The sequence below is a fragment of the Carya illinoinensis genome, chromosome 3 (assembly GCF_018687715.1).
Source record: "Carya illinoinensis cultivar Pawnee chromosome 3, C.illinoinensisPawnee_v1, whole genome shotgun sequence".
Lineage (NCBI taxonomy): Eukaryota > Viridiplantae > Streptophyta > Magnoliopsida > Fagales > Juglandaceae > Carya > Carya illinoinensis.
Genome location: NC_056754.1, coordinates 12,561,161 through 12,576,700, shown reverse-complemented (window position 1 = coordinate 12,576,700; position 15,540 = coordinate 12,561,161). Strand labels below are relative to the sequence as shown.

At 37.7% G+C, this 15,540-nt stretch overlaps 1 protein-coding gene across 4 annotated transcripts; it reads left to right on the top strand.

Annotated features, from left to right (window-relative positions):
* The first annotated feature begins 6,516 nt into the window (after window positions 1-6,516).
* Window positions 6,517-15,386, top strand: LOC122303295 (protein FAR-RED ELONGATED HYPOCOTYL 3). 4 transcript variants are annotated; one of them, XM_043115002.1, is made up of 10 exons: window positions 6,517-6,796; window positions 10,701-10,878; window positions 11,551-13,762; window positions 13,868-13,924; window positions 14,137-14,205; window positions 14,329-14,397; window positions 14,479-14,547; window positions 14,638-14,688; window positions 14,776-14,855; window positions 14,973-15,386. In XM_043115002.1, exons 3-9 carry the CDS (start codon window positions 11,594-11,596, stop codon window positions 14,830-14,832), a joined length of 2,541 nt encoding a protein of 846 aa, XP_042970936.1. In that variant the 5' UTR covers window positions 6,517-6,796; window positions 10,701-10,878; window positions 11,551-11,593; the 3' UTR covers window positions 14,833-14,855; window positions 14,973-15,386. The 4 variants fall into 4 exon arrangements, with proteins under 4 accessions (XP_042970936.1, XP_042970939.1, XP_042970935.1 ...); XM_043115005.1 differs by having other exon boundaries at window positions 6,517-7,061; window positions 10,701-10,859; XM_043115001.1 differs by having other exon boundaries at window positions 6,517-7,061.
* Window positions 15,387-15,540: the final 154 nt, after the last annotated feature.

Genomic DNA, 15,540 nt, shown 5'->3' with positions numbered 1-15,540 from the left:
AATTTCAGGAGTTGTGAGAAGGAGGAAAGGCATTCAACATGGTGTTCCTCCCAAGGGAATTGAAGACATGGTAAGCAGAGGAGCTGGCTCGGATTGACTCCTAGTCCAAGGTACGAAGATCTGTCTTGGGATGATTAATTAGGAGTTTCCACAACTGTTTGATCCTGATCTTAAATCCAAGACCCCAAGCTCAGCCTCGAATGAAGTGGACAGCTGTTAATTTAGGGAATAAGAGCAACCTGACCTTAAAAGTGACCTAACTCGACATTCAACTTAGTCACCTTCAATTTTGAGTCTGACAACTACTTGTTGTGGGACTCCAAGATCTAGTTTAGCTGCAAATAATGGGGATCATACTCCTTAAAGTGCTTTTTCACTACTACCAGATCTCGTTCCCCTTGACTTTCTCTCCCTCCGCTATGCTAATTAGAGTATTGGCTTCTCGGCATTCTTCTTTAGAGTTTAACAAATGAGTGGCATAATTAGTCTTTGCCTTTTTAAGTTCATCAACCTCCTTCATTTGTTTGAGGCGTGTGGCTAGACTATCCCGTTTTGTTCCATTAGCTTTGTGACGACAACGACTGGCTTCCTTTAAGGAGCTCGCCAACTCCAATCTAAGTGAATCAACTTGGACACACAAAGATACCACCTCGTCCTTGAGTTTATGAGAGCGAGACTCAGCTAGGGATAACTCACCAACCATCTCCCCCTTCTTAGTGCGAGCAGCAAGGACAGCTATGAGCACTACTGATAGAAGACCGCATGGATTGGTTCTCTTCCTCCAACTCCAAGTGGTCGTCAACCAAAGCGGCTGCCGGGCAATCAACTCCCTATGGAACCCAACCAAGTCAAAAGCAATAGGAAAGGAAAAACCAAAACCTTAAGACAAAGGAACTAACAAGTGAATGGATGCTTCGAAGGTTATGAATGGTGGAGTTAAATGTCTCTTCTCGATGGGCACATGAAGGTCGAGAGGAACTGGGTAGGTGAGAGCTCAACGAACCATAGGGATCAAGGACTTTAAAGGAAATGCCAATAAGTCCCTTCAAGGTAGGGGTATCCTAAACAGACATAGGCAAAACAGTGGAAGGATTAGAGAAAATGGGAGTTGGAATGATAGTCTTCGTTCTTGCCTGTTGATCGGGAGGTAACTCTAAGTCATCTTCCTGAGTAGGTGATTCCCAAGAAAGATTGATGAGAGTATTGTCCACCGGGAAATTTGGAGAGGGTTCACCACCCTTAGCGAGGGAGATGTTGAGGGACAAAGAAGGGATCAACACCCTGCTTCCACCAGCGAGGGATAGAATTGGAAAGATGAAGGGCATCTCGGGGGTGATTTCACCCTAGATGGTCAAGGCAAGTGGCAAGTCAATGACAATGGTAACAGCCCACGCTAGTGGGTCTTCAACATTCTTGACTTGTAGGGACTCCCTAAAGGCATCAAAAAGAGGAAAGTTGCTCGGTATAGTGGGAGGCACATTGAGGAACTCTGGGTTCAAGGTCACAATGTCATCGCCCTTATCCAAGTTAGCATAGTCTTTCGTCTACTGAGCCACTCTAGGAGGAACATTGGACGACAAGGCAACCTCAGCCTTTATCACCAATTCAAGATCAACCTTAGCCTGAGCCATGAAATCGTCAAGAAAGCTGGTTGGAGGTACCGGGGGGTGATATGGGGTTCCTCTGCCACTCGCCAAAGGTAGTGGCAAGGGCACACCCCTTGTGGAATTGGACTCATTTGAGGTTGCCACCACCAAACGAGCTTTCTTCTTTTTCTTTCCCCTTACCGTTGGCAGTGGGTCTCTTTTCAAACCACCTGCCATTGGTGGAGCACCCAGAAACTCACAACTGAGAACATATGCCCTGTTAGGTAACATAAAAAATCTATTGATGTTAGAAGGGGTCAAAATGACATCTAACCAGGTGGAATGGTTGTTTTGATCTACCTAAGCTTGCACCAACTAGCCGTTAGGGAAGAAAGAATGATCTTAAACCCACGTTTAATGAGAAATAGAGTCCACGAAGCATTGATGGGGAATTCTTAAGTCGCAGCCTCATCCATGGGAAACTCCCATCTGTCACTTGAAACAAATAAAAATTTCCTCTACCAATCTGTGGTGTGGGAATATTTGCGCTCCAACAAGACCAATTTTTTTGTGAGCACTAAAACTACAAAGATTTCCTTTTAAATGTTTGAAACCATGTAGGGAAAGGAACTCATGAGTCGTGAGATTGGGGTAGTCATCACCTGTGGGCTCTAACACTCGACGCCAAAGAATGCAACAACCGATCAGAATCCACTAGGCATTGGGCACAAGTTGGGTTGGAGCAAGACCCAAGACATTACTAGTACATCACAAACGGTTCGAACAAAGGGAAAATGGAGCCCCATTACAAACATAGCTATGTACAAAGCAACGGAAATGGCCATACCTCTCATGTTGACGTCACCACGACGCTAGTCAGGCAGACCTAGAGCCACTGATTCTAGGATATTGAAGTTATCCCTTGCATAATCCAATTCATGATGGGAGATGGTTGAAGACCATCGATGGCCTTTGAAAATCAAACGGGGAATAGATTTCCTCTCTGCAATAGGGTTAACGGTGAACCCCTTCAGTGAGAGCAGGAGGATTGCACGGTCATGAAGAATCAGCACCACGAGATAAAGACAGAGAGTAGCCTTTAGAGGAAGCCATAGATTCACAAAGAAGAGGGAGAGAAGATACAAAGAAGCAGATTGTTTGAGAAAGGAGATAGGGAAGCCAAAAGGGGAGAAGTGGAAAAAAGAATGCCTAAAGATAATAAATACTCACAACGATTAAGTGGTGTGACACCCCCAACTCCCACATATGGAAACACGGGAATTGAGGTGTCAAGATGATGACAACACAAGTCACGCATCCCAATGATAAATGCCAAGTCTGTGTACATGCAAAAAGTGTATAACAAAAATGCAGCGAAATAATTCAAGTCAGTCAAATAAGTACCAGAATTTTTAAATACAAATTCATTTAAATACAAACGTTTCAAAAGTATAATAATTATCCGATGAAAACATAAATAAACCAAAATACAATGTCCAAAAGCGGGAACCAAATCCCATCTCACGAGAAAGTGATTCACAATCACTCCTCCAGCAGAACCGTATCCTCAGGCTCAACCTCCTCAACACCTGTATCAAAATTACGGTATTAAGAAACGATACCGCATGTAAGTAATAATCTAAACAGCTTGCAAGATAAAAATACATTCATGTAATAATAATATACATGCACATGATGATATATGCATGAGACCCAAAAATACCCAAAAATGAATATTTTCCAACGCACGCCAAAATCTCTTTTTCGGCCCTAAAACATATCCAATTCATTAAAAAATCCATCATTTTTTTAAAAAATGGTTTACATAAATCCATTAATCAAATCTCACAATTTTTTCAGAAAATTGCCCATTATCCATTTATCAAAACCAATATTCAATTTTAATCTGTATGCATCATGATCTCCTCTAGGGATCATCCGTACACACTGGCTCCCTTCGCTACACAACGGGAAACAACTGTACATGTGATTTCGTAACGAGCGATGCCCAGTTTCACGCCCAGTGTGTTCGTGGTCAAGCATCCTCTAGCCCCCGCCAGTAGAGAGGCCACAGAATTGGCACAAGAGCGTTATCATCTTGTTTGATCCCATTGTCACCTAGAGATAACCCAGGGACGTCACTTAGTATATTCCACTCCCGAATAATTAGAGGAGCTCTATTGAGATAATGCTCATTCTCGGCTTGGAGTTGTAATATACACCCACCCAAAAATTATTTAACACATGAAAACCCAGTTTTCATTTAAAATATGAACATGCGTACACCATGCAATGTATGACACAAAACAAATATTAACAATTAACAAATCCCAACATCAACCAAACATACAAACAACTCCGTTATCCATTTTAACCGACCCCGACTCCTCGGACTCAGTCCAGCACAACCAGCCAATTTCATAGAATATTTGTTGATGCAAAATATATTTAAATCTCAGAAATTATTCGGAAAATACTTACAGTGTTTTAAAGGCAATAAAATTTGAAAGTAAAAGTGCACAAACACTCGATTTAATGTCAAAAGTTATCTCTAAAATAAATCGCCAAAAATTAAAATTTTTTGGACTAAAATGGGTTTCGAAAACAATGAGATTTTGAAGTGATATTTTCGGAAGAAATGATTGATTTTATTGAAATAAAATAGAAGATGATGGCTGGAAAGATGTGAGACTCACTACTGGAACAAAAATCACCAAAACAAAAAATGAGGCTCACCGATAGACCAAAAATAGGGACATGACAAGATGAAAAAAATAGCCAAGCAAAACAGAAAGGAAACCCATGGCTTGGATCAAAATAGAGGCATGTTGAGGGGCCAAAACAGAACATGGGTTGGGGAAGAAATGGAGGTGGCGCGAGCGGAGGGTGTAAGGCTGGTATCTGCGCCTGAATGATAGGGTTCGGAGGTGAAAATGGGCAGCTACATGGCTGGATAGCAAGGCAAAGTAGAGGGTAAAATTTTCACAAAGAGAGAAGAGATCCACAACTTCTACAGGAGAAGAAATGAGTGGAAAGAAAAAATAAAAGAAAGAAGAAAAACTGAGGTCCCGTTTGATTACACAAATGAGATGAGATGTTTTAAATAGTAATAAATAAAATATTATTTTAATATAATTTTTTAATATTAATTTTGTATTGGAATTTAAAAAAATTAAATTATTTATTGTATTTTGTATGTGAATTTAAAAAAATTGTAATAATGAGTTGAGATGAGATTTTTGATTTTATGTAACCAATTCAGGCCTGAGATTGGAGCTTATGGCAAGGACCAGACAAAATTTGAGGAAAGAGTTGAAGTGCTCACTGATTTTACAGAGGAGAAGAATCGAAAGTGGAGGGAAGAAGAAGAAGGGGGCACGCTGCAATAGGAGAAAAGAAGATAAAACAGAAGAAATGAAGAGAAGTAGAAACAAGGAGAAGCAGCAGCGGCAACCAAGATCAGAGGAAATGAACGAAAATGAAGGAGAAAAGGAGGCAGGGCATGCGACTGGAGGAAGAAGAAAGAAAGATGAAAAGCCCTTAGGGCTAGGTGCAAAATGGTGCCGTTTTGAGGAGTGAAAGGGGGTGGGTTCTTGAGGCAACGACTGGGCTCGAAATTGAAGGGGCTTGGCCCAAAAAGAAAGGAAAAATTCACTAAAATGAGTCTAATCTGAAAATAGGGAGTCCACATAATAAAAAGGTACAATAAAAATAAATAAACGCTAAGTAAAAACACTACAACTAAACATTAATAAAATAAAACAACTAAAGCCCAACAATAAAATAATTTAAGCTAGAGAGCAATTTAAATATGAAATAATTATTAATATAAAGAAAGCATATTATTTAAATCTCACAACTTAAAAATAAAAAAAAAACAATACAATGATAAATATGTTTGATTTAAAATAAGAGAACCACTAATTATAATAATTTAAATAATTATTCATTAAAAATATACGTAAATACGAGGTATCACAAGTGGAGTATGCGAAAGGGCCCAAAGACGAAGCGACGTTATGACAAGGAGGCATGAAGTGACGAAAAACCCTAGACAACGAAGTGATGCTATGATTACAAGTTCCATCACGCTGCATATGATGAGACTTTGTGGGGTAAATGGAAGGAGCTTAGTATCCCTAGGGCCCGTCGGGTCGTACCATGAGCCTGAACTACAGCTCATCCCAATAACCTAATCAACCTAGAGCCTAATCCATCCCAAATATAGAAAGAATAATTGGCTGAAAGCTTCGGGTAAGATGAGTTATTGGTTTATTTGGAATAAATTAATCCCCCAATATTCCAAGAGTTGAATTTCAAATACACTACAAGAAAAACGGGCAATTGCGACCAATTAATAATAACGAAAAGACTATTAACAACCAAAATGACAATTATTACGTAACAACATAAACATCATGAGTTCTACATATACCTCCTAAAAATGACAATGAAATTCATTTGATTAATTGGCTATAGATAAATCTTCGTTGTTATTAGTGACTTAGGTATTAGAGGTGTTCTCCCGAACTTCCAAGCCACACACTTCTTTAGTTGCAGGTAATCGTATGTGAGAAGCTACAAAACACATCTATAACAAGATGATATAATTTATATAAAAATACTATACATTATTCCCAAACCATATACTAACATGTGACTTGTTATTTTCGTCATTCTATTAAAATATATATATTTACACATTAATATATGTGTTTAAATATAATAAAAATAATAAATCACATATTAATATTAGTGTAGAAGATAATAAATAAAATTTTTAATATTTTATATATCGACTTAAAATAAAAATAACTGAAAAAAAGTTTAAAGCTTTTTATTTTTATTTTGGACGAGCTGTATTCCATCAACCAACAAAGTTAATTGGGACTTCCGAAATCACGTACTCACATAAACGGACGTAAGAAAGTCTGAGCTGGCACGCGCGATGCGTGTGAGACGAAAACACGAAAACAGCGAGTGGGGGATGTGAGACTCAGATTGAAACCCTAGAATCTTATATTCCAAAAGAGAATGAAAGAAAGAGGGAGCCTTTGATTTTGGGGGAGCTTGCTTGCTTCGGTTTGGTCCACTCGCTTCACCGCGTCGCGTGAGAAATTTTTTTCTGTACTCTCTTTTGAACTCAGACCCATCTTCGCCTTGCTGAATCTTCATCTTCTGCGTGCGGAGAGTGATTATTACCCAGAGAGGTACTCTTCAATTACTGTGGGAAGATCTTGTTTTCATTTCTAGTGGTGTTTTTATTGGGAGTATGTTGTGGTGGTAAAGCGGTGAGTGTCGGACAGATAGACCCAACAGACAAAACCTCATTCCCTAATTTGACTTGCTACTCGCTCAGCGTGCGTGACCCAAACCCTAAAACATTTCCCCCTTTTCAATAAAAACGCTCTTCCCCACACGCGCGCCCTGCTTCCCAGCTTTTTTTCCTCAGATGCCGTACTTCATACTTGACGAGTTGAGCTCTCTTTCTCTCTCAATTTTTGTTTGATAAATCTCAAATTCAATTATTTCTTACTGTAATTAGTTTAATTGTGCTCATTTTCTTATCTGTTCACTGTGGTATTATATTGATTTACATTGCTGATCTGTATTCATTCCGAGAATGTGTGCGGAAGGACCGGGGATCAATTTTTGATTTGCTATATGAAACCACTAGTGAAAACTTGTGTGCTGAGTTCGGGCCTTCGCCTGTTTAGCAATTGCGAGGTATCTGGTGTTTCTCCAACTTTGTCAGACTGGAGAAACCCACGTATGTGGCAAACTATGGAGATGACTTATGGCTCGGAGTGGAAGGCCAACCAATGTCAACATGTTTGCAACTGTTTTTTAATGTGTATGCGAGTAAACTGTGAAGCATATAAGGTGTTAGTTGTGCAGTTATGTCCTTGTGACTTTGCTTTAAAAAAAAAAGCTATGTCCTTGTTGAATTGGGAATTGTCCAATGACAATATTTTGAATTTACGTTAGTAATATAAATATGTGGTGTATTTGGTGGGAAAGGAACGATGCTTTAACAATAGGGAGCGCACTATGGAGGAAATTTGGAAATTCTGTGTTCTCTTTATTTCAATGGTTTTCTGCTACAGCGCTTAATGGGGCTTTATCTCATGATTTGTTGTTTTCGATTTCTTCTTTATAGAATGTAATTAGGTGTTTTCTTTTGTATACTTATTGTGTGCATGGGCTTCACCTATTTTATTCAATGAATAAAATTCTTTCTTACTTATAAATATATATATATATATATATATATATATATATATATATAAATTAGTGTTCTCTTTTGTTTCATGTGTACTTGAGCATCAACTATTTACTTGTTTTAATATAATTTCATTTTACTTATAAAAACATATAAATAGTATTCGATTACCATATCAATACTTTTATGAACATCATTGTACCTTATTGGTTGCAACAAGATCGAGGTAAGTACTGGCTGGTATGTATTATTATTAATCTGGTTCCACAAGGGTTAGTTTCCTGATATGATTTTTTACCATTTGCTACTTATGTCTACCCATATTAATCCTTTCATGCATGATTATCATTGTGACAAGTAAATATATGTTGATAAACCCAATATATTTGCATCCTACAAACCTTTATTCTATTACTGCAGAATAAGAGATTAGTTGATGAACTCCTTGATTAAAAATGGAGGGTTCTGAATTATATTATTTTGCCAACTTCAAGATTGGTTAATGTTAAAAAGAATAGGTTAGTGAAATGTAAGAGGTATATGCTCTGTTTAATTTAATTATGTGCCTGTTTACTGTCATGACAGATACTTAATTTCTAAACCAGGTGTTCTGTGATACCCCTTACTGACTGATAAGTGTGGGGTGTATATGATCTCACATTGCTTGGGAGGGAGAAGTTACTCTTTATAATGATTTCAATGGGCTTCAATTGTAATGTTGACTAGTCTTTTTGGAGTATGGCCCATATGTGGCTTGGGTCTTCTCTTGGAGCGTTGCATGTTGAACTTATATATTATACTATATGCTCTAAGCTATGCACATTTTGCTCATGGTTAAGCTTTTATATTATATTTCTGTCTCCTGCATTTCAGATGATATCGAATCATTTCTCCACTGTAAATTTGTAACAGATTTTTTAATTTCTATGTAAAAATTTTTTCTTGACCTTATAGTTTGCGGAGTCTGAGTGTTGATCAGAGAGTTGAATACTTGCTGATGTTTTGAACTGCAGTTTATTCTGAGTAGCTTGATGTTGTTGGCTCAATATTAAAGTTGTTTATCCCAAATTTGTTGTGTGCGATTCAATTTTTATATAGAGGGAATGCATTTTTAAAAGATCATTTCCATGTACTTTGGTGGAGAAAAAAAATTCCCCCGTGTTTTAAATTTGTTTTCCTAGTGCACTGTTCTCTTCTCGGACCTTTATAACATATCTGGATAGAGTGGGATCTTATTATTTGGGCTTGCCATTCATGATTGTCCCGACTAAGTAAGGGAGCTTTTCACTAAAAGAGGCAGTAGGAAGGAGGCGGGAAACTACAACAAACCTGTGTAGTAAGTCAGTGGTGATTGCCGATGATGTGGGTCTAACAACGCTTTTAAAGATTTTGGGGATAGTAACACTGGATGGTTATTTGTTTAGGCCATTGTTGTTAAGATTCTTTGAGCGACTATTGAAATTCTTTGGTTGAAATCTGGTCTTTAATTTGAAGGTTTGGAGCATTTTCTTAATAGGCCTCACAATTTCTTTTTGGATTTTGCAACTGTTGATTTTAATGTTAAATTTAATTGAGCACATGTAGTTTCGATCGTACTTCAAATGTGAATATGTTTCAAAGAAATGATATTTCGTGGATTTATGTCATATTTGTTTGCATGGGAAACATTATACATTTTTGAACCACCTGTATATTTCATAGCATTGATATTACACTGCAATGCACCAAAGGAGGCCCAAGCCACATCTGGGCCTATACTCCAAAAAGACTAGCCAATGATATATTTGGAGCTCTATTGAAACTTTTATAAAGAGTAAGAACTTCTCATTCCCAAGTAATATGGGACTCCATACACCAGTTACCTTTATCACTTGGTATGGTGTATCACAATCTCCCCCCCTCCTCCCCTAAATTCTTGACGTTCTCATAGAGCCCGCCCCTTGTAGGTGGTATAACTCAAGTCCTATATTTCTAGTTGGGATAGGTTTTGATATCATTTGTAATGCCCTAAGGGAGGCCCAAGCCACATCTGGGTTTATACTCCAAAAGGACTAGTCACTAATACAATTGGAACCCCATTGGAACTATTATAAAGGGCAAGAACTTCTCATTTCAAGCAATTTGAGATCCTATACAGCACTTTCAATTATCACTTAGTATGGGGTATCATATACACAGATTTGCTATTGATACATATTGGCATTTTCAGAACTCCATGCCATACGTTGGTGTCATCTTTTTAGGTGGTCTGAAGCCCGATTAGTAGAGGTTTGGGGTAGCCATCATATAAAACTCTTGTAATATCTTCTGAACATAGATCCTACTGAGATGAACATATAGGCGTTGTGGACCAAGGCGATCACTCATGTAATATGAGATGCTGTTTGTGAGTTATCTGTTTTATTTGGCAAAAAATTTGAGTAAATAGGTGGTTGTAGAATTTGTGGGCATTACCCTTATTCAAAACGATCATATATTAGTATTGGACATTCCTTTTCCACATTGGTTGTACAAATTAAAAGCAATTGTTGCTCACTTGGTGATACACTTCTAATCTTTATAAATAAATGTGGAAAAGTTGTCTTTCTCTAAAGCTGTACAAATGTTTTAGCAGAACCTAGTGACTCTCCTTCAGTTAAATCAAATATCAAAGCAACCACATATAAAATTTTGGAAGTTCATGCCTTGCAAAGATGAAAGCAATATTTTCTGCATAGTCTTCTTTTTTCCCTATTTCAATGGCAGTAGTTTGAAGGTCATGCAACCCACCTTGAGAATGCTAATGCGGACGTGGACATTGAAGTATAGGCAACATTTTTCGTTGTTAAATTTTGTTGCATTTTGGATGCATCATTGTTCTCCTAATTTTGGTTAACAATTTCTTGCTGCAGAATGAAGGCTTTTAAATTTTGACTGGGATATCAAAGTTCCTTTCAGCAAATGAACCTAAAGCTATTGACACAGTTTAGAAGCACAAGGCAGGTCTCAGAATGTGAGCATGAGCAGAATGTGAGCCAGAACAAGAAGGGACAAACTTTGCCAGATTCAAGGTTTTAAGAGTGTTTGAAGGTCTCCAGATATTTTCTGTAACTGTGTTTTAAAACATATATGTGTGTGTGGGTGCATGCCCTTTATGTATATATCTAGATGAAAACAATTATTTCATATGAAGAATGTAGTCAAAGGATGCATATTTTCTTTTCTCCTAGTAGTGAGATATTTTAAATACATTAAAACATATTATATCCTTGATTGGCTCTGCTTGTCTGGTGATTGGATCAGATTGAACTGCTGTTACAAGAAAATCTCGGGTGCTACGAGCCTAGTAGTTGAAGACTTTGAATCATAGTCCCAAATCTGCACTCATGTGCACAACTATTGCTGCTAAATACTGTTGGATAATATCGGTCAATGTTAATCACATCTCAGTGAGAAGTCATAGGCCCTTAGTGCACTCAACTGGAGTTAGCTGCCTTTATTATTGTCAAATAACGTGTTAAGAGTGGCATGCACTTGGTCAGAACATGCTAGGCATTTTTGGTATATTTTGATTAACTGTGTTTAAAAGCAGTTTACAGACTTTTTTTTTCCTTTCATTATTATCTTGGGGCCCGTTGTTATCATGAATATTTGAAGGTCAAGCATGTATTAAGAAAAGTAGATTCTTTCATTTAATTAACCACTGTTGTAATTCTCATCAATGTTAATTGCATGATTTTAGTTTATCTTTGCCCTCATCAGGTAACATTGGATGGTCATTTGCCAGACGTGATTTATTCTTATCATGGACATAGATCTTAGACTCCCTTCTGGTGACCATGATAAGGAAGATGAACCAAATGCAATCGATAACATCTTGAATGGTGATGAGAAACTGCATAATGGAGATGTAGATGGTGAAAATATGGTTGATGTTGGAGTGGACGTACGCATTGACGATGGTGGGGATTTGAATTCTCCCACATTGGATATGGTAGTGTTTAAAGAGGAAACAAATCTTGAGCCTCTTTCTGGTATGGAATTTGAATCTCATGGAGAAGCTTATTCATTCTATCAGGAATATGCTCGGTCTAAGGGATTCAACACTGCAATACAAAACAGCCGGCGTTCTAAGACTTCAAGAGAATTTATCGATGCCAAATTTGCTTGTTCTCGATATGGGACCAAGCGAGAGTATGACAAATCCTTCAATAGACCACGTTCCAGACAGAACAAGCAAGATTCAGAAAATGTGACTGGCCGACGGTCATGTGCAAAGACAGACTGCAAAGCAAGTATGCATGTGAAGAGAAGGGCAGATGGAAAATGGGTTATACATAGTTTCGTCAAGGAGCATAACCATGAGCTATTACCAGCCCAGGCTGTGAGTGAACAAACAAGGAAGATGTATGCTGCAATGGCTAGACAATTTGCCGAATACAAAAATGTGGTTGGTCTCAAGAATGACCCCAAAAACCCATTCAATAAAGGTCGGAATTTGGCACTAGAGGCAGGAGATGCTAAGATTTTACTTGATTTTTTTACACAGATGCAAAGTATGAATTCTAACTTCTTTTACACAGTAGATCTGGGAGAAGACCAGCGGCTGAAAAATTTGTTCTGGGTTGATGCCAAAAGTAGGCATGACTATAACACTTTCAGTGATGTAGTGTCGTTTGATACTACTTACGTTAGAAACAAATACAAGATGCCTCTCGCTTTATTTGTTGGGGTGAATCAACACTATCAGTTCATGTTGCTTGGATGTGCCTTGATATCAGATGAAAGTGCAGCAACATTTTCTTGGTTAATGCGGATGTGGCTGAAAGCAATGGGTGGGCAAGCTCCGAAAGTAATAATTGCTGACCATGACAAAGCCATTAAATCAGCTGTTTTGGAGGTCTTTCCTGATGCTCGTCATTGCTTTTGTTTGTGGCATATATTGGGGAAAGTTTCTGAAAATTTTGGTCATGTAATCAAACAGCATGAAAATTTTATGGCAAAATTTGAAAAATGCATCTTCAAGTCATGGACAAATGAAGAGTTTGAAAAAAGGTGGTGGAAATTTCTTGATAGATTTGAACTCAAAGAGGATGAATGGATGCAGTCACTATATGAAGATCGTAAACTATGGGTGCCAACATATATGAAAGATGTGTGTTTGGCTGGGTTGTGCACAGTTCAGCGATCAGAAAGTGTTAATTCCTATTTTGATAAGTATGTGCATAAGAAGACCACTGTTCAGGAATTTGTGAAACAGTATGAATCAATTCTGCAAGATCGGTATGAAGAGGAAGCCAAAGCAGATTCTGACACTTGGAACAAACAGCCTGCATTAAAATCTCCTTCACCTTTGGAGAAGAGTGTTTCAGGGGTGTACACACATGCAGTTTTCAAGAAATTTCAGGCTGAGCTTCTAGGAGTAGTTGCTTGTCATCCTAAAAGAGAAAGACAAGATGATACAATCATTACTTTCCGAGTTCAAGAATTTGAAAGGAGTCAAGACTTTATTGTTATATATAATGAAATGAAACCTGAAATTTCCTGTATATGTGGGTTATATGAATACAAGGGTTATCTTTGTAGACATGCAATGATTGTTCTTCAAATTTGTGGCCTTTCTGCCATCCCATCCCAATATATATTGAAACGGTGGACAAAAGATGCAAAGAGCAAGCATTTGTTGGGAGAAGAATTGGGACTCGTACAATCTAGGGTGCAACGATACAATGATTTATGTCAACGGGCAATGAAACTGAGTGAAGAGGGATCTCTTTCTCTGGACAGTTTTAGTTATGCAATGGGTGCACTAGAGGAAGCTTTTGGAACCTGTGTGAATATGAATAATTCTAGTAAGAGCCTCACAGAAGCTGGCACATCAGACACACATGGTCTACTCTGCATTGAAGAAGACAACCAAAGTAGAAGCACGGGGAAGACAAATAAAAAAAAGAATCCAACGAAGAAAAGAAAGGTTTGCTCATCATCAATTAAAAAAAAAAAAAGGAAGACAAAACTGGCTTGCTTATGTCCTTATCCATGTGATATATGCCAAATATAACCTATTTATATATTGTAGGTGAACTCTGAATCTGACGTTATGACTGTTGGGGCACAAGAAAGCTTGCAGCAAATGGTTTGTCCCTTATAAATAATTTAGCCTGTTAAGAAAGACTTTTAAATTAGATACATTAAAGTGGTGCATTAAATTGTATCAAACTTGACCTTTTATATGTGGTTCAATTGTGCTTGGTGAGATTAACAAAAATTTGTCTTGAGGCTACCGAGTTGATTATGCTATAGAGTGCCATAAAAAAAAAAAAAAACTAAAATCAAGGAATTTTGTAGGACAAATTAAGCTCAAGAGCAGTAACCCTTGATAGCTACTACAGCACACAACAGGGGATGCAAGGAATGGTATGATTGCCATACAATTATGAAGTTTTTCTTTTTCAGTTGAGAATATTGCTGATTTTATACTTGATTTATTATTATTAGTATTATTGCTATTGTTATTTTATCATTATTATTATTATGCAGGTACAACTGAACTTAATGGCACCAACACGTGATAATTACTATGGGAATCAACAGACCATTCAGGGGCTGGTACATTTAATACATAAATGAATTTGCTAGTCATAGTGTACCATAGATGTTAATGTTGAAATCTAGGTTTCCCATTTGTAGGGGCAATTGAACTCAATAGCACCAAGCCACGATGGTTATTACAGTGCTCCACAGAGCATGCATGGGCTGGTATGGCAACCTATGATGCTAGCCGGAATTCTCAGTCTATGATCTTGTTCAAATGGCATTCTTTTACCAATTGGGGTTTTGTGTTTGCAGGGACAGATGGATTTCTTCCGAGCTCCTACTGGTTTCACTTATGGCATTCGAGTAAGTTTGCTTGGTTGTTCTACAATTCTGCAGAATCATGCTATTTATACTACATGACTTACATTGGAGTTTTCTTCCTCATGGCAGGATGATCCCAATGTGAGGGCTGCACAGTTGCATGATGATGCATCCAGACATGCCTGAGAAGCACGTTTCTCATCATGAAGGTAGTTCACATTTGAGATGAATGTCATCTTTTGGTCCCCAAAAGAAAAGAGAAAAGTAATTATTCACTGGAATCCCATGACTTCCTGAGTTATAAGCTAGAGTGCATTAACTTGTAGGTGAGACCTAGACAATACATTGAAGCTAATTGTCTCTGTGAAGAACTGAAAAAATCTATCATGCCTGGTGGATGGAAGGATCACGATGTAGCCTCTTCCTTTGTTGTCTGTAAAATAAGATAAGATTGACTAGGCTGTTATGTGCACCGTTTCTTTTGATTATTCCCTGAGAGTTGGAACAGATTCGAGGTAGGGTTGTATCTCTTGTAAAGTTTCTTGTATTATTGTATCTCTGATAGGAGCAGTCGAAATCGGTACAACTTAACTAGTTCATTATCATTGGCTAATATGCCATCTATGTATTTTGTAGCCCACAAGTGTTAGCAGGTGCAAGAATGTTGAAAATTAGTTCACTTTGATGTACAACTTCTGTTTACTCTTTTTAGTTTATATAAAAAAACAATTTCTATTTTATCTTTTCCCCTTGTTATATCATTATTGTCCTTATGTCTGGGTTGTTGTGGTGCCTTCTGAATGAGGACCTATCTACCTTTTATTCTTGAATAGAGGATTTGATGTGGGAAATCACGCACCAGAACATATTTACAGGACATTTCATTTTGATAAC